The sequence below is a fragment of the Plectropomus leopardus genome, chromosome 2 (assembly GCF_008729295.1).
Source record: "Plectropomus leopardus isolate mb chromosome 2, YSFRI_Pleo_2.0, whole genome shotgun sequence".
Classification (NCBI taxonomy): Eukaryota; Metazoa; Chordata; class Actinopteri; order Perciformes; family Serranidae; genus Plectropomus; species Plectropomus leopardus.
In genome coordinates, this window is record NC_056464.1 from 15,430,016 (window position 1) to 15,451,021 (window position 21,006).

The following is a 21,006-nucleotide window of genomic DNA, read 5'->3' on the forward strand; positions in this document are numbered from 1 at the left end:
TTCAATTGTCCAACTATGCAGCTGTTATATACAATATTATTGAATAATCAATCAGTCAGTCTTTTTTTGTGGAGCACTTTCTATACAAACAAATCTGTAAGTGCTTCATACAATAACATTTCCCCAAGTATAGCATCAATGTCAGATCTTTTTATAAAATGAAAGGCGAAATTGGTATTCTTTTCTATTTTAACTAGATAATTTTACTGATGCGTTATATCACATTTTGGTAATCAATCAGTGGTGTAGTCAACAAAATGGAATTATCCTGACAGTGTTATGATTTGTGTATGCAAATGCAAAACCATATTTAATTCTGAACTCTCCCAACTTTGAAAGCTTGTGTTCACATCACCTTGCACAGTTTTATTCAGATTTATTCTCCTTTTAATAATCATATTTCCTCGACACTGGCCTGTCTTTGAAAGTCAGCTTGCGTTAGAAATGTTCCTGCTCATTTGACAAGCTGCGATCTATATGAAGAGTTGAAAATGCAGTGTGCTGTCATTGTCAAAATCTCTGTTTCAGCCAGGATTTGTGTTCAAGATCTGTCAGAGAAAAACAATGTATTTTGACACCTCTGTGTTTTTTTTAAACCAAGTCTTTGATAAATGATGGATCATATTAGATTTATGTTTTGTCCTCCCAGCCCCCTCCATACGTGCACATCTGTCTCTTACCATGCGTTTCTCACCGGCTCCGTGTTTCTAACTCTCAGCTTCCTCCTTGCTGCCCTCTTCATCTCTGTAACCTTTTCTTCCAGCCTCACCCCGGCTGTCAAGGTGGAGAAGATGCATCTGAGGGTGGACTCGTCAGCTAAGCTGGTGCAGGCCCTATCTGCCCCAGCCACCACCTCATCCTCCTCTACATCCTCCTCTAGCACCACTGTGAGCTCCAACACTACCACCATCACCACCTCCTCCTTCTCCTCATCAGCCCTTAAACCAGGCCTTAACTGTCCCTCCATACCAAAGCCTCCATTACTGGCCCCGGGTCAGATTCCCAACGGCAAGGGCCACCTCTCAGTCCTCTCAGACAAGAAGCAGGACAGCAGCAGCAGTGCCAGTAGCAGACGCCACCTTAACAAGAAAGTGACAGGTCAGTTGGAGTGGAAATGGAGGGAAACAGGTGTTCTAGTTTTGTGCTGTCCATGTTTTGCATTTTGAGGTCTGATTTATGAATTCAGGTTGTAATTGGTGTACAGTAGGGCTGCACAATATGAGGAAAATAACATATATGCGATAACGTTGAATACTGCAATGACAAAATTACTCACAATAAATAAACTGATATTAAGGAGTACTTAGTTTTGCTTTCCTGCTGCTTTCAGCATGCAGCTAAAATACAAGAAATTGCTTGTGAAATGAAAAAACATGAAAATGAATTATTTCTAACATTCATTTATCGAAGAAATTGAACGTTGCCCTGAACACAAGAAGCATCGATTTAAAGAAAAGAATGAGTTACATTTTAAAGTGCTGCTGTCGACTGATACCCTCTTTTAGCTAACTCAAAATATCCCTGTGTTCAATATTGCAGTCTTTCATAACGTGTTTATCATGCAAGTTGATACGGCAACGACAGCCAAAAAACTAAATTATGCAGCCCTGACAAACTATTTTTAATTCATATATATTTTTTACTTTAGCAAAATGATTTCTTTTCTCTAATCTTGATTAGACATATTTAGACTCCAGGGCGCATTTTACCCTCAAGATATCAGAATGTACACCACAAGCACTAAAGTTTGCCAATGAACAGGAAAACTGAAAGTTACAACGTCACATCAGCGTGAAAGGCTTTGGCTCATCCAAGGCTAATATTTTACATAACACAACTTACAGTTTGGCAAGTTACCAGAGCAGGTGATGTGTCACAATGCATGTAAGTAACGATTTTCTCTCTTGTGCCTTCAGAACGTGAGTTCAATGCAGATATCCATTGTGGCGTTGTGGATATGACAGCTCGGAAACCATGCACAAGATCCCTAACATGCAAGGTAACTAGTCTCTCTCACTTCATGCTGTGCTTTTGGGCTGTGTATTCAGGCGGTGTAGACCGTATGACATTTTAAAAAATAAGGCTGGCAGTGTTCTCATTGGCTTGTTTTGCTGTCAACAAATTCCATTAAAAGACCGGTTCCTTAAAGCCAAGCTATTTATTTTCCTCACTATATGTGTAAGGAACTGTAAACTGTAGCAACACTGCATAAACATTTTTTTGGACTCATTTGGGAATATATCACATTTCATACCCAAAGGTAACCCAAAGTGCTTTTAATTTCAACTTAATTTCAATTTGATCTATAACGTTCAATATCACAAGTCATGATGAGCCTTTGGGGGAAAGCAGGGAGGGAGCACTGACTGAAACGCAGCATAACAATACCAGAATTTGGTAGATTGAATTTGTTTTTCTTGCTCTGTTTATATTTCGAAACAGGAAAGGCGAAAAGCATTTTTGATCCACTTGTTCATCTGCTAATGAAACCTTAGCTTGCAGATTCATCTGGTTCCCAGCACACACATGCCAAATTCCCCAAAAATTCAGAGATGCGTCTCTCATCTACAAATTGGGATTGAAAAAAAAGAGGCCATCATTAGATTAAAACCTAAGCAAACCTTCCTCCCAAACAATAATTCTAACCTTTGACTTTTCTTATGTCCCACCAGACACATTCCTTAAGCCAGCGGAGGGCGGTGCCAGGGCGGAGGAAGCGCTTTGACACATTGCTGGCAGAGCACAAGAACAGAGCAAGGGAGCGGGAGAAGGAGAGAGAACTCCACCAACCCCATTCCCAGCAAAACCCCTCTCTCAGGGACCCACACCCCTCCTCCCACCTTGCCGCTGCCCATGATGCCCACCAGGTTGCTCATGGCAACGGCCCCGCCCCAGACGCCACTAAGCCTTTGCCAGTCGGCAAGCCCAAATTTCAGAGCCCTGGTCTTCCTCGGTATGTCCTGTTCCTGATATTTTCTTGTATTTAATTTTGTCTTGTCTGTATGTAGCGACACCAGACAATCTGTCCGTCATCATTAAGAGAAGAGGTGATACAAACAGTTACAGTTTTGCATGTGACGCATTTTTATGATAAAGCTGAAAATAATCTGCCACCCTCTCTGTCTTTTAGACTAAACAGCAGTCACGGAGGTGGTACCCCCGGAGACCCTGCAGTAGTCCACGAATCACCACACCATGCCCAAACTATCCCCGATGGGTTTTCCCGACCCTCCAGTGATGAGGGCGAGAACGAGGAGAGGGAGGACAGCGCTGACAAACTTGACTGTCACTATTCAGGTTATCACCCTCGACCGGCAGCTGTAAGTGCACCCTGCCATCACCAGTCTCTCTTTGTCACAGTGGTTTTAGTAGGAAAGATTGTAGATAATCCATTATTTGGTTCAGAATTTTTAAGTACTATTTTATGATTGATTTACAGTACACTGATAACGGGTTCCTCCTCTCTGTTCCCAGTACTGTACATTTGGAAGTCGACTGTTTGGAAGAGGCTGTTACTCCTTTGACCGGCGATGGGACAGAGTGCGATGTGCCCTAACCTCAATGATGGACAAGCACGTCAACTCTCAGATGTGGAAGTAAGTCCATCCTGCTTAAACTTTATTTTGGTCCAGAGACTTAATAATTAGTGTGAGGGGGAATCAATTCACATAGGTATCGCGATTTTTCCTTATATGATTTTTAACATTTTTTCAATGCCTGAGTTGGTATAATTCAAATGCGGAGGTGGAAAGATGTCAACGCTTTTATTGTGGCAATCTATGAGTAATGGGACATTATCTGTTTCAAGAAAAACAAAGCCAAAGCGAGAAGGCAGAAAATGGTGGAAGGTCCAAGGAAACTGACCTTAAGCTTCTTAAAAAGCAACTCGAATTCAGCCAGTCCTGCGCAGTCTCCCTGTCGGATCAGCAAACTTTCTGTTGCTGCGGTTGCAGAGGTTAAATTCAACCTGCTTTAAAGCCTGCTGCTGGGATTGGTTCTGGCTGAATTCAAGTTGCTACAGCCGCTAATGAGTTTGTCTCAGAAGCGCTTGCTCGCTCTGTTCCAGGCAAGTAGTTTCCTAGTAGTGGGGACAAGGGTAAGGCCCGTTTCACACAGCACGCGTCAGCAGGGTGTGAGCTGCGCTGAATGTGGTTTTTTGTAATTCGGTGCCCATGTTATCAAATTGGAGCATGCACACTGCCCGCCTGAGCAGCGCTTGTCAGGTACGTCTCAACTGCAGCACATCTAGAGAAACGATGGCTCGACGATTTTTTTTATGCATGCCACGCACGTTTGTCAGCAGAAATAATCAGTAAAAATTGTGTTTTGATGATTATATTGACTTTATACCACTTTTTACTGCAGTTTAAAAGTCTCCCTCTATCACAGATAAGCAAAGACAAAGATGCCTGTTTCACTGCAACTTCCCTGCTTCCCTTTTAAAACAAAAGCCTTCTGGCAGCGTCTCTGTGGACAGAATCCCATCAGTTGTTGATACATTTTATTTTAAAACATTTACAGGCCCATGTTGTCGGCAATGCAGGAGCTTACACGACTTCATAAATGTGTGGAATTTGTGCTTATAAATATGGAAATACAGTACTAACTATCTGTGGGATGTGATGCAGCAGCAACAATGCTGCATGTGTGAACACCACAAGCATGAAACACGCTGCAGCTCGGCGAGGCTGAAGACACGCACTGTTGACGCGCGCTGTGTGAAATGGGCCTAAGGACTGCAGGGTGGCTAGCGAGAGAAGCTGAGGGAATCAATACGCTGAGTACAGCGCTACAATGGAATAAGATTTTAGCTATGTTAAATACTGAAAAAATACAGTATCAATCTGTGGCAGTCAGTTTTGATATTGTGGCATCAGTGTATGGGAAACACTGCAAGTCTGATTAGGAGGAACAGCTGTACATAAAAAAAAGATTTATTTTATTGTACATCTAACATGCCTTTTTTCATGTAAAGATTATTTAATTTTTTACTTTTCACAGAACAAGGTCACAAAGGTCTTTACTGGTGTATAACTGTTAAAATAAGACCATAAAATTTGTTTATTAGTTTGTTTACTATGTTTCTATGCAGTGTATAGTACTGCGAATATAGACTATATATAGACTGACTGACATTAGATGTCAGGAATGTCCCAATCAAGTTTTTCTTTGTCAAATCCTGGTCCTGATACTTCCATTTTCCTAGATAATAAATCTAAACCGTGCCATCTACATCTTGTAGAGATACATCTTGAACTGACATCCAAGTATCATAAAAATATGAAATTGGGAGATAGCATATCGACCCAGCCCTAATAATGAGCCTACTTGTATTTTATGGTCTTTAAATGTCATTGCTAATGAATGATGTTATCCTTGTTGCAGGAAAATCCCCTTGGCCTTGGAGAACTCCTCCTCCGTTGCACCTACCCATAGGACAAGCACAAATTCTCATGGTAGCACTCCCTCTTCAGGCTTCCTGGGCCCACCTGCCAACTTGCCCCAGACTCCTTATAGCCAATCCTACGAGGGCAAGTCTGTGCTCTCCTATGGGACCACCTTAAATGCCCGCAGCTCCCCACAGGGCGGGGCTGAGCACCCGGCCTACGGCATTACGCAGGCCCGACAAGTGTCTTCGTCGCCGCAGATGCCTTCAGCCCACTCGTCCTCATCCTCCTCTTCTTCAGCTCCTTCCCTAGCCTCAGGCCGGGCGCTTAAGTCCCGTTCCTCCAGCAGCAGCACTACCAAGTCGTCGTCATCCTTCAGGCCCAAGGAGATGTCCTCTGGCTCCTCAACACCTGTCATCCCCAATTCCACTGGTGGGGGTAGCAGTGGAGCCAACAGTAACAGTAGCAACACTAGCTTCAGCTCGGGGAAGAAGAGGAAGAACAGCTCTATTCTCTCTTTATCCCATGGCCCCTCTGAATCCTCCTCTTCTAATGCCAACTACTCTTCCTCCTCCTCCTCTTATAAGAAGAATTGTGCAAATATCGGCAGCTCAGGGAGCACCTACCACCACGGCTCATTAGGTCCTTCATCCTCATCGTCACTATCTTCCTCCCAAAGCGGAGTCCACAGCGTGGGGCTCAACTGTGGCCCCACTGTGCGGACCAACTCACTCAGCCTCAAGGCCGAGTCTTCTGGAGGTTCAGCAGGTGGCTCCTCGGGGCCGCCAGCACGAGGTCCTCCCTCGGGCAGCCCTGCAGAATCCATCAAACGCATGAGTGTGGTGATGAACAGCAGTGACTCCACCCTTTCCCTGGGGCCTTTTGTACACCACCAGTCCTCATCCTCATCTGACCACCACACCAACTTCAGCCACCACTCCTCAGACGGGCGCCTGGAGGGCAAGAAGCGCAAAAGCTCTCCTGCCTCCAGCGGCATTAATAGTGGAGGTGCGGGAGGAGGGCTCGGAGGAGGAGGGGGAGGGGGAGGAGGACCTGGACCAGGTAGATCCAAAGTGGCCAAGTCACCTGCCATTAACAACATCCATGGGAAGCATGGGCGGAGCATTCCAGGGACGCCAGGGCTACCGAACAACTCCCATTTACATCAGGTGGGTTTTTTTTTACTCAACCAGTCAGAATGCATTCGAGTACCAGTGGAGATAGATGTCTCATCCCCTACATTTCAGATATTTCAACTAGGGCTGTCAGCATTAACGCATTTAATCACGATGCGTGTAAGGTCCGAAAATAATGTTGGGTTTCATGGCGTTAATCGCCGGCCAGCATTCCCGTCTTTGAGAGGCTGTACTTAGCCTTGTACTTTGTAGCTCTGTACCTTGTACTAGCTCCTCAGTAAAGGGGCCGAATAACACTCCAAATTTAGGCTACATTTTGGCAATGGAAAAATGGAACGGTCATTTCACAGGGGTTCGATAACTGCTGACCTCGATATATCTGAGTGAAAATGGGTTCAACGGTATGAATCTCCCCTTAACAAACATGCTCACTTTATGTGTCTCGTGCAGTTTTTTGCTTACGTTTGATTCCTAATCAAGATGATCTGGTAAGAATTCCTTTACCTTGTCAATATAGACTTCAAAACTGTTTTGGATTGCAAAATAATGACAATTAAAATATGACTTAAAAATGCTATGAATTCAATTGCTATAAATAATTAATTAATTGACAGCTCTATTTTAAACTGCACTCCGAGCTAACTGGCAGTACAGACTGCCTGCTTCGCTCAGTTTTATATGAATGTAAAATGAAAACATTTGGATTTTGGGCTGTTGGTCGGATCTCAAATACGGATGAACAAATCGCAAAATTCTGAGCTGATACTGATGTTTTTGTGTTGTTGCTGTTTATTTTGTTTTTGTTGTTATTTATATCTTCTTCTGTGACTGGGAAACAAAGAAATCTTCATTTGTGTGTGTGTGTGTGTGTGTGTGTGTGTGTGTGTGTGTGTGTGTGTGTGTGTGTGTTTTAAAGCAATTCATCCCTTCAGCACACTAAAACAAATGAACACAGATTCAGTCATACATTTATGAAAAAACCTTTGATATAACTTTTCACTTAAAAAAACGTCTTTTTTACTGTATATATAATGTATCATAATTCCCTTTTCTAATATCTATTTTTTATATAGCTACAAAACATCAACAAATTTCTCCTTCAGACAGCTAAAGTTTCTTGCCAAAAATGAGATTTTACAAGATTACATCATGATAACATTATTTACCCTTGACCAGCGCTCATTTCTTCTCAACAGAGCTTGATAGCATTATTATTTAAATAAACTGGCAAACTCGCTCTCTTCCTGCTGATTTCAAAACAGATGTGTTGTTCAAAATGTAGCATGATAGGAAAATATAAAGATCTGTGTTTGCCCCAGTTTTCTATTATCCCCGGGACGAAGGGACGCCATTAGTCTCCAGCCCTGCTTTTTAGTGTGCCCAAAAAGAATATGGCTCAAGAGAAAAACATCAGCTCTGCCATCGGTGAATGTCATTTTATACATCGATAGGCTGATGACTGTCTACAAGGCGAATGTCGGCTGATACTGTTCAGCTGGTAAATTGGGGCAACCCTACTCACAAGCAATTCCAGGATATCACCCTGGGCTCAAGTATCTTGTGATGTGCATTTTTCACTGTTTTTGACATTTTGACATTATTTTTTATTTAATATATTACAGACTGTTGATTTAAAAAAGTGTGTTTTAATTAGTGTAAAAAAATGCAGGAATGTGTGAATGTGAACTCATAGGCCTTTCTCCACAAGAGATTTTAACTTTTTAAAGAAATCGCACCGATTTGCTCAGGGTTATAAGGTTAAAATACTTGTAAAGGACGTCTCAAAGCAGCACAAAAAAAGTGATGTCGCTCCAGGTTTCAAAGGTTTAATACCTTCTTTTAATTCCTTCAAAGTCTTCGCCACATGAATTAAATGAGTCTGGACAGATGTGGATGATGGCGGAGGTGGTGATTCTAGTTTTACAAAACTGCTGTTCTAATCTGAAAATATGACGAAAGCTACACACTCTTTACCCGGAGTATTAGTTATTTGCATTGCAACAAATGTCAGTAGGATTTTAAATCAGGTTTTCCTGCTTCCAGAAGGAATCGTAGCTTTTAATGGGTTGAGCTTGTCAGTTTTCACCACTTAAAGCGTCATGCGTTTAAGCTTGTGAACAAACAAAACACATTTTGTGCTCTTAAGTTTTCCACCTTTGTTGAATGAGGTTGAAGTGTCTCAAGTACTGAGTACCATTGAAGGCCCAGATTGTGTCACTTTTACTGATTGAAAGCAGTTAATATTTATAGAATTGGTATTGTATTGGTATTGGACAGACAACTTAACAGCTGTTTTATTTCTTTCCTATCTTTTCCCTCAGCCAAAGGCTCGTCCCTGACAGCGGTGTCCGGCTTCTGTGAATGGAACGGGCAGGCGGACAGGGAATAGTCCGGAGCAGTCTGCATGCTGCTCTGGACTGCACGAGGCCTTCTAAAATCAAACCCACATTACTCTCAGCTTCCCACAATCCTCAGGGTGGAGATGATCTGGACTGCCCAGTGAAGTCAATGTGGTCCTTACTATTTCTCCCAAAGCCATGTGCGTGTGTGAGTGTGTGTGTGTGTGTGTGTGTGTGTGTGTGTGTGTGTGTGTGTGTGTGTGTGTGTAGGGAGGGTGTGATGGCACTGTATGTATAGCGTGGAGTGCCAGGGGTCCTATGAGCGAGCCAAGGACCCCCCTCCCCCCCCACCCACGCAAGTGTTGTCCCAGTATTCTGAGAGGTCTTCCTGTCTTGAAGTAGGAGGGACAATAGCAACAGCCATGGGTCACTTGAGCCGCGGTTCAAAGCTCACTGGGTTCAGGTTAAGGGCTGCCGTCATGACGCTGAGCAACTGGGGAGACAACAAGCCGATCTCTTCCATGAAAGAATGAGTGTGTGAATGTGCGTGCGTGTACAAGTATTTTTCTCATGTCAGATTCTGCTGGACTACTGGAATTTCCAACTTAGTTACACCCCCAGCGCCTGATCTCAGAAGCCTTGGAAGGAGAGCAGGTGGAGCAGCAAACTGTTACTTGCAACACCTTAAACAACACAATCACCTTGTTGTTTCACTTTTCGTTAGTCTGACTCTCTCCGGTGACACGTTTGAGTAACCTCTGGGTTGTGCGCAGTAGTCTGAGAGGAGCCCATAGAGACGATCTGGTCAATTATTTTATTACCCAGAATAATTATGCAAGTGTTACCTTTTTATGATTTCTTATGAGCTTTTTACACTGAACTACAAAGAGTCTTTGTAGACGTGGTGAAGACAAGTTGTGCTTTCAAATGTGAAACGGACGCCTGATGTGCCCATTCGATTGAATCTTTTGTCAGAGAGATAACTCGGTCTCGAGGACACCTGTTAATTTTTCTGAGTCTTTTCATTGTGCAAAACGATCGCCACAGTAGACCTACCCCCAACTGTGAACAGCACTAAATAACTACTTTCTCCACAGGCACTGCTTAGTTGTCCACAAGGCTAGCCAAAACGTGCTATCAGCTTTGCCAACAACTTTTTTTTTTTTTTAACTAAAAGGTGGGCAGTCTTGCTTATGAGGCGGTGATGATGCATTGCCTGTGTGGATATGAAGAAAATCTGTGCAAACCGTATTGTTATTGCCACAACTTACCTACTTTCTAATCCCACACAGCTGTGTGAAATCCACAGCTGCCGTGGGCAGATGTGAATTGTAATGTTTATTTTTTCCTACATAGGGAATCAGGTATGGTACGTCTTAACTGGAGCAAACTTTTATGCACGTCACCTGTCTTCTGCGGGTTTGATTGCCCCTCCTGTGTGTAACCACTACCCCTAGCTCTGGATGTTACAGTTTCAATGCCTCACCGTTAACACTATGTCGGTGTGTGTTGAGAAGGGACTTGTGGCAGTACAACAGATAACCAGGCATTATACTCTATTCCTTTGTCAAAAATGGAGTCTTAAATCAGGCAATACTTGCCCATCTCGTTGAGATGTTTGCGTATTTCGAGTGGGTTTTATAGTGCGAGATTCATGGAGATGGCTTCATGGGACACATTGAAACTTTTGGCAACACCTTTTGATTTGTGCAACCGCCACTGATGTCAGTGTGGGGAAAGTAGAGGAGACAATTTTTATTAAGAAAAGAATCTTAATTTAGCTTTTTTTTTTTTTTTCTTGTAGCCTACGTATCAAACAAGTATTGAAGTATCCCTATTTGAGAATACATATTTTGTTAAATTGTATATAGTGAAATATGTATTTTTGCACAGGCATTTTTCTTACACGCAGAATTTTTTGGTACAATTTTAAAAAGGAAAGTTATTTATTTAGTAAAAAAAAAATTAAAAAGATAAAGTCAGAGAACTTGATTATTTGAAGTGGTTCACTGCCAAGTCTATAATGCAATACGCCTATATGTAGAAGCTGAAGCATCTCATGAATCGTGTACGGAGATCCTTTAAGGAACAAAGGGTGAAGTGTTGCCACTGTAGCATGTGTCTGTATGACAGAGGATACCTTTATTCACTTTCAAGGTCTCAATCACATGTGCTTTTACAACACATTTTACGTTGCCTACGAATCAACACAAAAAAGTTACTCTATGACCCACTTAGCCTGTGATTTTCAAACGTCCTGCAGGCTTGAAGCTGTGCCCGTCGTCTAACCAGTTTCTCTTCAGTCACACTTTGTAGACCTTAAACACATTTCACGATCCAAACACTTGCATTCTTTTATAAAGGCTGAAGGGACTTAAGCAATCACTGTAAGGAGGAGAAACGCTTCAAACAGTCCAACTGCTTGCATCATTGTTGCCAAACCAGTAATTTGAATCACAGCTTTTAAAGAAATAGTTTGCAGCTTTTAAAAGAAATATCAAATTAAGAAAGTGCCTGAATTTGTTTCACCCTGACTGTTTGAGGACAGTATTTTTTGGGTTGTTTTACCTTACTTGAATGTTCAAAGTGTTTGAGTTTGCTTTTAAGTCTGCCTATGAACCCTAAATATGGTAAAACCTGAGCTTGTCAGCTGCCCAGTATGAAACACTTTAGTGTAGTTCGTGTTTTTTCGGGGTAGGGAGGTTATCCAAGTTTTCCAGACAAGATGTCGAATTTCTGTTAGCCTCAGCGTGTGGCTTAAGCCCCCTCTGGTTTACTAGGATTTTTACGCAAACAAAAAAAAAAACCCAACAAAAAAAAAAAACAAACTTTCAATCAAGTGTTTTGTTTACCCTCAAACTCCACTGACATCTTGAAATTGTTTCCAGTAAATGGAAACATTTTTTATTAGCACCATAGACTTGGAATGTGAAAGTGAGAGAGAATACAGCTCGTGATTGGAGGGAAAAATAAATCCACCATTCATACTATGTAAAAGCGTGTATAGATTTTTTTGTATACATTATCAGAATCATTTTCAGCTGGACTTATGTATTGGCTGCTATGTAATTCATGAACAAAACATAGGTTAGAATTAATATTTAAAGAAAAAAGATTGTATAGTATATTTGTTTTGTAACAAGTTTCTGTAAATAAAATAATTTATACTGCTATTTATATGAAATAATGTCTCTGCCTCTTTCCTAAATAAAAAAAAAAAACAGCCCAGAGAAACGTCAACAGTTAAACAAATTTTTATTATATACACAATATAAGAGTCACTTTGTCAGACAAACTACTGCTTCGCGTATACCAAGAAGAATAATGCAAAGATGGCCACCTTGGTTACATGTTGATAACTCTCGACAACTTCTGGACTCTGTTCAGCAGCAAGTCTCCCTTCTTGATGGTTTCTTGGTACTGCCAGTTTTTGCTATCAGGTCTGGAAAAAAAAGAACGGGAGGACATTTTAGATCACCGTCTGAGATATTTCTGGAAGTACTGAGGTTTGAAGCATCGTAGTATTACCTATTGGTTTCCACGATCTCATTCACTTTATCAATTTTACAGTGGAGGCGGCCAGCAGCTATGAATCGGGACAGTTCCCTGAGGAGAGAGAAAATTTAGTTTGGTTAGACAGATCAAAATCGGTGATTGTGTCCTTAAAATATGAACCTGAGCACATGGTATGGCAAAAAAAGGGAAATGTTAAACTTTTTTTGTGACGGTGCTTATTCACTTTCTTGTCAAGAGTTAGATGAGAAGATTGATACCACTAATGTTTGTACTTTAAATGTGAAGCTACAGGACTCCTTAGAAACTTGGTATAGCTCCATGTCGGTCTCAGCCTGTGCTCTGAGTGTATGTTCGAGGATAAAATACGATATCAGTTTATTTGATGCATGTCGAGTATTTAAGGCGTACAGAATGTACTATTCATGTGTTTCTCAAATGTGAATAATTAGCCTCATACCCCTGTTCATGGAAATCCTCTGCCTTGTAAGCTTGTTTATACATCTACTGATGCAAGAGTCTGCGTACATAAATTTTGTTGGACATATTTTAGTCCGTGAAAACATTTTGGCATTACTTTAGTTTTATATATTTTCCAGTGTAATGTTAAGAGGGAGAAGAGAACTAAAGCTAGAATTTCCGCAGAGTAACTGGGGCTCAACCGATGTACAATGTAAATTTTTCAGACTGTCTCCAGAGAATGTGGCGTATGAATGCAGTGTACAGTCACTCACTGGTCGATGAACTCTGTGCTGACACCAAAGGCCTCGGCCATGTAGCCCAGGGTGAGGGAGCGGTAGGACTCTAGCAGCTGGCTGTAGGCCTGGATCCTCATCTCTCGCACATAGTAGCGGTAGTGTGGCGCAAAGAGCCAGTCCTTCTTCATCTCCTGCTCAACCATGGCTGTGGCACAAAAAGAAAGTTTCCACCGTCGTTATTAGGAGTCTCTCGATGAAGCACAGAGGGACAATACACAGCAGCAAGGAACGCACACAATGCATGTGAGTACAATCCTATTTTGACAAAATACTGAAACATAATTAAAAAACTACACACTGAGTTTGTAGTGATAAACAGCAAAATGACACTCAAAAAGTTACCAAAGAAACAGTGTTTCTTACAGGTTTTTGTTGTTTTTCAGGTCAGTAAAAGAGAGGGCTTCCTTACCCAGAGACTGGAAGAAGACCGAGTAACTGCACTCGTAGAGGGAGAAGAGATACTGGCGAACAGAAGGCAGACTGTGCAGCACCTCCAGGATCTCCGCTCCCTTTATAACCTGAAGAGGAGGACATTTCACTGCAGTCTTGCTGCCAACAAACACAGGTGTGCATCTGAAATCTGTTGTTAGCACCGTAACCTCAGTCTCCTACCTTTTCGCGGAGGTCAGGCCTTTTGAGCGCGATCATGCACACATAGACTGTGTAGGTGACGAAGGTCTTGTAGTCCATGAGCTCGTAGGAGGTAAAGGTGGAGACTGTGTCGAGGAAAAGCTCAGCAGCTTGCTTGAAGTCCCTGATGGCAACACAGTACAGGCCCTGGTAGACCTTCAGGCGATTCCTCCTGTCCCAGTCTCCGCCCTCCTCAATGAGGCTGCGGAGAGATGAGGTGTAAAAGAGATGAGCACTGAAAAAGTTAGTGGGGATGCTTGAGAACAAATATGCCGGAGCGTTTACCTCTTGGCTTTCTCAGAGTTGCGTGTGATGAGGTCGCTATCCATGTAGAAGAGTCCGATCCTTAGCAGGTAGAAGACGATGTCTAGTCTGTGACCCAGAGCCACTGTCTTGTCATAGGTCTTCCTGAAGGCTGTTAGGGCGCCCTCCTGTGGACGCACAAGATAAAGGCAGGCATTGCACATAAATCTGCTACTTCACATCTGTGTACACGCAATTTCGGTGTTCAAATCTGACCATTTCACAGATGGGTCGGTCTCAGCCTTAAATATAAATCAAATGTAAATCAAGCCTGTTAGTTTTGGTCTTTGTCCTGCTGACTGATGTGCTTCAGTTTTGCATCTATTTGTTTGGCTGGATCTGGAAGCTGCTTGATATGGATCCATAGTTGTCATAAGCTACTATATGTTCACATTTAAGTATGATTTCTCTTCCTGACTGTCTATACTGGTGTTTTATTATGTTGGTTGTTGTGTGCACACAGCATCCATTGGGATCTCCCCTCAGTTACTCTTTCTGAGGAAGGTTTTTGGGGCAGTTTCTCCTTTTCCAAAGCACGGGTCTGAAGACAAAAGTGTACCGAATGTAAAGCCCCTTGTGGCAAACTTGTGATGTATCTCTTCATGACATTTTATGACATACTATACCATTACTTATCTAACATACAATATTATTACTTTATCTTACATACTATACTGTGACTTTTTGACGTAATACTTGTGATTTGTTGCTACTGGATTAGAAAAATAAAACTGACTTGACAAAACGTAACTACATCTATCTTGCCACACTAACTACAAGCCTATTTAATTACTACTATATCAATAAAGACGTTAGATTTTTCTGCCCTACATTTTGCCATTGTATGCTGGGTCAGGTAATATTTGTTTCCAGGCCAACTTCTATCAGTTTCTTCATTATGACACAGAGTTGGTATCAGCCGAGGTGTCACAGAGCAGATAAGCATACCACATTACCACATCCGATCACCCACAGGTGGCCAGTTCTAATTTTCACACTTTACTGGACATTATGCCGAAGAAAGCATACTCTATACTCGTTTTAAGTGCAGACTGAGGAGGACTTACCTTGTCTCCAATTCTGATCAGATACTCAGCTTTGGCCATCATGGCATCTCGAATCTCGCTCTCTCCCAAGTTCTTTTCTGCATCCTCCAGCACATCATCCAGGCGCTTCAGCTCCTCCTCGTTGGCCTTCTTCATTTTACTCAATAGGTCGCTGTCGAGCTGCCACTTCAGATCCTTACACAGACCCTCATAATACGGTGCCATGTCTGAAGCAGAGGAAAACAATTATAGTTCAACATGTGGACTGTGACAGCCCGCATTTCAAAAGTCAGTGATGTTTTAAGTAGAATTTTCTACATAAGAATACAAAATTATAAATTTTAGATTACACTTCTTTTATTTAATCTCATGTAAAAGTGGACAGCCATTTAAGTAAAGCATAATTTGTAAATATGAAAAATTTGACATATTAATATTATGTTAAGTTGAACAAACATCCCTTTAACAATCTACAGTACTGTGCAACACACACACACACACACACACACACACACACAAACATATATATATATATAACTTCTTCAGACTGAAGTGAATGTTTAATGTGAAACATGGAATCGTACAATTGCAACAAAAAGAGCTAAAACAATCAACATTAGGTTTTGGACACGTCTTAAATGCAATCTGGTGTAAACACATTACTGAGTTGCCTGAATTTTAGTAAATAGACTACTGAGAAATAAATATGTATAATCATTATACCCTTGCTACAATAACAAAATGTAAGGTGGCCAAAAACTTTAGCACAGTACTATACTTGTCGGCTACCTGACGGTTGCTAACAGCGTTAGCTATCGTGCTAATTTCATTGGGATGATCGTTAGGCTTAATCGGAATACATTTTAGGAATTAAACAGCATTTAAAACATACATCACCCGGTGCAAAACGTAGTAAACGTTACGTTCATTAATATGACTCCATGTTTTATAATATATAACCGGACTATTGAGTCAACCGTTACATGTACCACAGAGCAGTGATATGCTAACTCACTGTTAGCTTTGATAGCGTCCATGAGCTCGGTCTTCACTTTAGCATCCTGTCGGTGACCGTCCATCGTGAGCAGAAACTTGAGCTGAGCTATCCTCAGATCAGGGTTCTTGGGCAGACCCTCTTCCTCTAGGTTTTCTAGCGGCATTTTTAGTCAAGAAAACAGGAGCAAAAAAGACACAAACAGTCGGCTTTCTTTGTGCCGCTAGCGTTCGTCAACGATGACTACGGAAAACACTGGACTGTGTTGTTTCCGCCGGAGCGTCAGTCAGCGATGGGAGGAAAGAGCGGAGACCGGCCTGACATTTAGCAACCAAGTCCGCATTTACTGCCCCCTGCTGGACGCGACGGTGAACAACACCCGAGCCCAAACTCAATACCGCACCACAGATTTTAAAGTACCGCACGCTTATTGTTTGTAGCAGTGTTGTATTATTAGGGTATTATTAAAGTCTATGCGCCGCATCCACCCATCTATTAGCCTATTTTTGGGACCATTTTCAATTTACACCTTGTGCGACCCGACCCTCCAGGGATGTCTGAGAGGAATTCCCCCAAGGATTTTTTTTTTTAAACTTTTGAAACATGTAAGCATTTTGAAAAAAAAAAAAGCTTAGATCATGGGTTCTCAAAGTTTTGATATCTAAGGACCATGACTGGGAGCCAGCAGTGTGACCTCTTTTTATGACATACTATACTAGTACTTTTTTACGGCATACAATAAATGATATGACTTTTTTGACATGCTATGACTTTTTTATGACATACTATACTATGACTTTTTTGTAAATGCTATACTATGACTTTTTTTGACTATTTTCTCACATACTATAATATGTCATTATATGGTGGTATTAACATACATCTAGTGATGCACATTATCAGTGGTAGTACCTGGGGTCCTGGGGGGTTTCAGGTCTTTTAACCTCAGACCCCCTCACTAAGGCGACCCGACCGGGAGGGATCAGTTCCCAGCCTGTGTTCAAGAAGTATTTGACCATGGCTTGTCCATCATGATGCACAGCCATCCAGAAACCTTCTCTGCAGTTTCCAAAGCTCTGCTAATGGCCTTCACTTGCGTCCCCCAGTGATACCCAGGAGACTGAAGGTTTTGCATATTGATCTTCCCACCAATCCCCTTCCTCCTACTTCAGTGGGCATGCACCATGCACGCCATCCCTGTCTGTGGTATTTTTCCACCAGTTCAGCATATTTTGCCCTCTTCCTTTCATTGGCCTCCTCATCCAAGGCACTGTCAGCTCTTGCAAAACCACCAGCTTGGATGTCTCAGAGAACAGCACAATATCTGGTCTGAGTGTGGTCTCCACGATGCCCTCCAGGAATATATGTCATTATATAACATACTTTACTGTGACTTTTGATCTGCTATACATGGTATACTATGATTTTTCATGACATACTATCTGTGACTTTTTTGACATACTACACTATCACTTTTTTACATAGTATACTGTGACTTTTTTGACATACTATACTTTGACTTTTTAAACAAGCTTAATGTAATGATTCTGCACTGTTTTTGTATGTTGTTTATATGTTGCTGTGTATTTGATCTGTGTGTAATGTTATTATTTTTATGTTGCTTTAATGTATTTCTTTTTTAATTATTCATTTTTTGACATACTATTCTATGAACTTTCAATAACTTTTTGACATATGATATTTTAATGACATATTATACTATGACTTTTTCTGAAATACTTTTCTATAACTTTTTATGACTAGTCTTGTTTGACATTCTATATTATGATCTTGTTATGATATACTGTTACTTTTTTGACAAACTATACTATGACTTTCCTTATGACATAGTAGCCTAACCTAAAAGGAATTTCACCTCCGGTAAATAATTTACTTTAACTCCTATAACTAAAGGACACACATGTTCAGTAAACACAGGGCTGGAGACATGGTTTCCCAAATGTACAAAAAAGATAGCAAGTTATTACCAACCAAAAATAATCATAACAAACAGTTTCAGTTTCATTTTGTGTTTGCTTGCTTTTGTTCAAGGAGGTGGGCGAGTGCATGAATTTCCTGTTTGATGTGCTCACTTACCTTTTTTGTTACAGTGAAACATTTGATTAATTTGTACATCAGTTGTCTGTGTTTTTGCTTTGATTACGAGTTACCCCCCGGCAGCACTGCGCCAGACGGGCCTAGTGTGCCATAAAAGCCAACAGAAAAAGAAGAAGAAAAAGTTGTAGTAGAAGTTCACTTCCTGTTTCCTGTGATCTCATCGACTGTAATACAAACATCCGTGGATCTCATCTGGCTGTTTCTGCGTGGCAAACAGACCTGAGCACACCGCAGACTCCGCACCCACGTACCTCTTCACCCGTGAGGATGCAGTGAGTCACATCTGCATGTTTCGTAAAGGTTCTCGCCAGTTTAACAGGCTATCATGTGTATTATCTGTTCGTTTGCTAAAGTGTCCCGCTAGCTTAGCGCCTAGCGGTTAGCATCGTATTGTGTGCAATTGCTAATGAATCCCGCTAATTTAGCGGTTAGCATAGTGTATGTTAACATGCTATTGAGTCCCGCTAGCTTAGCGGTTAGCATTAAAATGTGTATGTTAACTTGTTACTGGGTCCCGCTAGCTTAGCACTTAGCATCGCATTGTGTTTGTTTGAGCGAAAGCTACTGCTAATGTCAGCTACCATTGTTTATATTGCATTTTATTATCTTTATGTTGGTTAGCAGCTGTTAGCCTAGCAGTTAGCATCACGGTTGACAGTGCATTGATTGATTTGTAATGGAGCGACTCAGGGTGGATATCACAAATCCTACTCGCTCTGTGAATGAACATGTTATAAATGATTATGTCACTGTAATCTGAGTACATGTATAGTTAGATGCTAACCTTAACTCCAGGTTGCCTTTGCTTTAGATGGACATGATTTTGATATTGTTAATATTGTGATGTTGTACAACAAGAATTGAGGTATTGATTAATTGTTCCTCGTGACGAAACACCCACCTGAGGAACTGAACTTAAATGAACTGAAGAGAAACAAAAAAGGAAGCAAACGCATCCATACCGGAATCAATGAACTGGACTCAGAAGCATAATATATCATAATATATATCATTTGTACCTACCTTTCCTCCTGTCTCTGCATTCACACACCTTCAGCTCTTAACTACTTACCAGTTATCTTCTGTGTTTTCCCAGTCCATTTGAACATTTGTCACCTTTTCATACTATTTAGCTTAGCCTACTTTGCTACAATTGAGTGTGGTCCAAATTAGCGTAAAAAACTCATGCTACAGCATATAGTCCAAAATAGCATAAAAAAGTCATACCATAGCATGTCAAAAATTGCTTAGAAAAATCATACTATCGCATGTTGTCCAAAATAGCATGGCACTATTGCATGGCATCCACAATATGTTAAGGCTAGGGCTATTAATCTGATTTTAGTTTCAATTACGATTTTGGCTTCCCTGGATTTTCAAAACAAGATAATCGAGATAAAACAATTATGTGCAGCATAATGAATAGAACAATGTTGCTCCTGTTTTGTCTTTTATCTTTTATATCAAGTGCTAGCTCTCCTCGTGTTCTGCCATCCCACTAAAGTCCAAACAGAAGTTTCAGCAGGGGTTAAAAACAGAGAGCCACAGCGCACTGACTCTCTGGTTGTTTTGAGACATCTCATTCTGTTTCGGTGATGGTGACAGTGAGGCTGCAGTGAGAGGAGCAGAGAGTATGATGTGAAACCAGACAGCTACTGATTAAAGTGACTGAAGTTAGCCCCGAAATTAGCAAGCTGAGTTAGCTTTCCACTGGAAACTGACCAGGCTCCCTTAAGGTGGACTGTTAAGATGGACCAGCTTTGTCAGTGTAGTGACACTCCCAGCTGCTTCTACACAGATAATGGAGAAATATCTGTCTGCTGAGTCTCTCCTGAGCTAGTGAGATGATCATTGATCCCAATTCAAAATGTATTTTGCTGTCATTGATACAGTAACTGTTGTGTATTGTTAAATTCTATTAGTTTGATTATGTTAATGTGAACAAATGACAGTAATGTGCAAGATGTATTACAGTCATGGCTGCACCACAAAAGCTTCCATTGTTTTTCAGTTCCCTTGTATTTAAAGTTAAAGGACATCCAGCATTAAAAATAAACACCAGAGTAAAGGACTGTAAAACTACACTGTCTGAAAATAAATGAAGAAAATACATATTAAGTACTTTTAGTTGTTAAGTTTTATTGAACAGCTGATAAGCACAGATTACTTGAAATGAGAACGACTGAATACATTTAAAAGTATAAAATAGCTTACATTTCCTGCAAAAAAATCTCTTATAAACAAATTCTAAATACCATAATACAAAGAGCTTACTCGAAAATGGCCACATTCGAGTTGTCAAGTAATCAGGATCTCTATAACGAGAGAAACAATTTGCATCCCTTGTAAACTAAAAAAAAAAATTCACATTTGTACAAGTAAACAATGACTTGTGCAAAGGTAATGCCATCATGTGCAAATACTATAGTTTGTCGTCCGAAATTACATAAAATAGTCATACTATAGCATGTGGTCCAAAATTGCATAAAAAAGTAATCCTGTAGGAGTGGTTCTCAAATTTTTTTCATTAATGTACCCCCTTGAAATATTTTTTCAGCCAAGTACCCCCTGACCAGCACAAAACAGTTTCGGTAGAAAAGAAAAAAGGTACAACACAGCAGTGTGCCATTAGTGTCTGATTTGTTAAACAACATTGTAACTAAAAACTCAAATTTGGGGGTTGAAATTTGTGGACATAAATCCCAATAAAACATGTCATATTGAGCCATTTTTTAAACATGCTTTATTATGACGTTTTTAGCCTTTTTCTCAACATGGTAGA

At 40.9% G+C, this 21,006-nt stretch overlaps 2 protein-coding genes across 3 annotated transcripts in view; one reads left to right on the forward strand and one right to left on the reverse strand.

Moving 5' to 3' along the window:
* Positions 1 to 11,859, forward strand: part of LOC121954787 (ataxin-7) — a 35,453-nt gene extending 23,594 nt beyond the window's left edge. For both annotated transcript variants that reach the window (XM_042502498.1, XM_042502490.1), the window contains 7 exons: positions 764 to 1,098; positions 1,917 to 1,999; positions 2,673 to 2,953; positions 3,131 to 3,320; positions 3,475 to 3,596; positions 5,386 to 6,556; positions 8,845 to 11,859. In XM_042502498.1, coding sequence (XP_042358432.1) covers positions 764 to 1,098; positions 1,917 to 1,999; positions 2,673 to 2,953; positions 3,131 to 3,320; positions 3,475 to 3,596; positions 5,386 to 6,556; positions 8,845 to 8,862 — 2,200 coding nt within the window. In that variant the 3' untranslated portion in view covers positions 8,863 to 11,859. The remainder of the gene's footprint in view (positions 1 to 763; positions 1,099 to 1,916; positions 2,000 to 2,672; positions 2,954 to 3,130; positions 3,321 to 3,474; positions 3,597 to 5,385; positions 6,557 to 8,844) is intronic.
* A 241-nt stretch (positions 11,860 to 12,100) lies between these two features.
* psmd6 (proteasome 26S subunit, non-ATPase 6) lies at positions 12,101 to 16,389 on the reverse strand. The gene is made up of 8 exons (XM_042495572.1): positions 16,128 to 16,389; positions 15,134 to 15,339; positions 14,049 to 14,194; positions 13,746 to 13,965; positions 13,543 to 13,651; positions 13,110 to 13,278; positions 12,391 to 12,468; positions 12,101 to 12,304 (listed from the first exon to the last, which is right to left on the reverse strand). The coding sequence occupies exons 1-8, from the start codon at positions 16,270 to 16,272 to the stop codon at positions 12,208 to 12,210; spliced, it is 1,170 nt and encodes a 389-aa protein (XP_042351506.1). The 5' UTR covers positions 16,273 to 16,389; the 3' UTR covers positions 12,101 to 12,207.
* Positions 16,390 to 21,006: the final 4,617 nt, after the last annotated feature.

Excerpts from the sequence above, each read along its gene's own strand:
- psmd6 (XM_042495572.1), bottom strand. The coding sequence starts at position 16,272 with ATGCCGCTAGAAAACCTAGAGGAAGAGGGTCTGCCCAAGAACCCTGAT. Across the intron at positions 13,652-13,745 it reads GGCCTGACCTCCGCGAAAAG|GTTATAAAGGGAGCGGAGAT; the intron begins GTAGGAGACTGA and ends CCTCCTCTTCAG. Across the intron at positions 12,469-13,109 it reads AGCACAGAGTTCATCGACCA|GGAACTGTCCCGATTCATAG; the intron begins GTGAGTGACTGT and ends CTCTCTCCTCAG.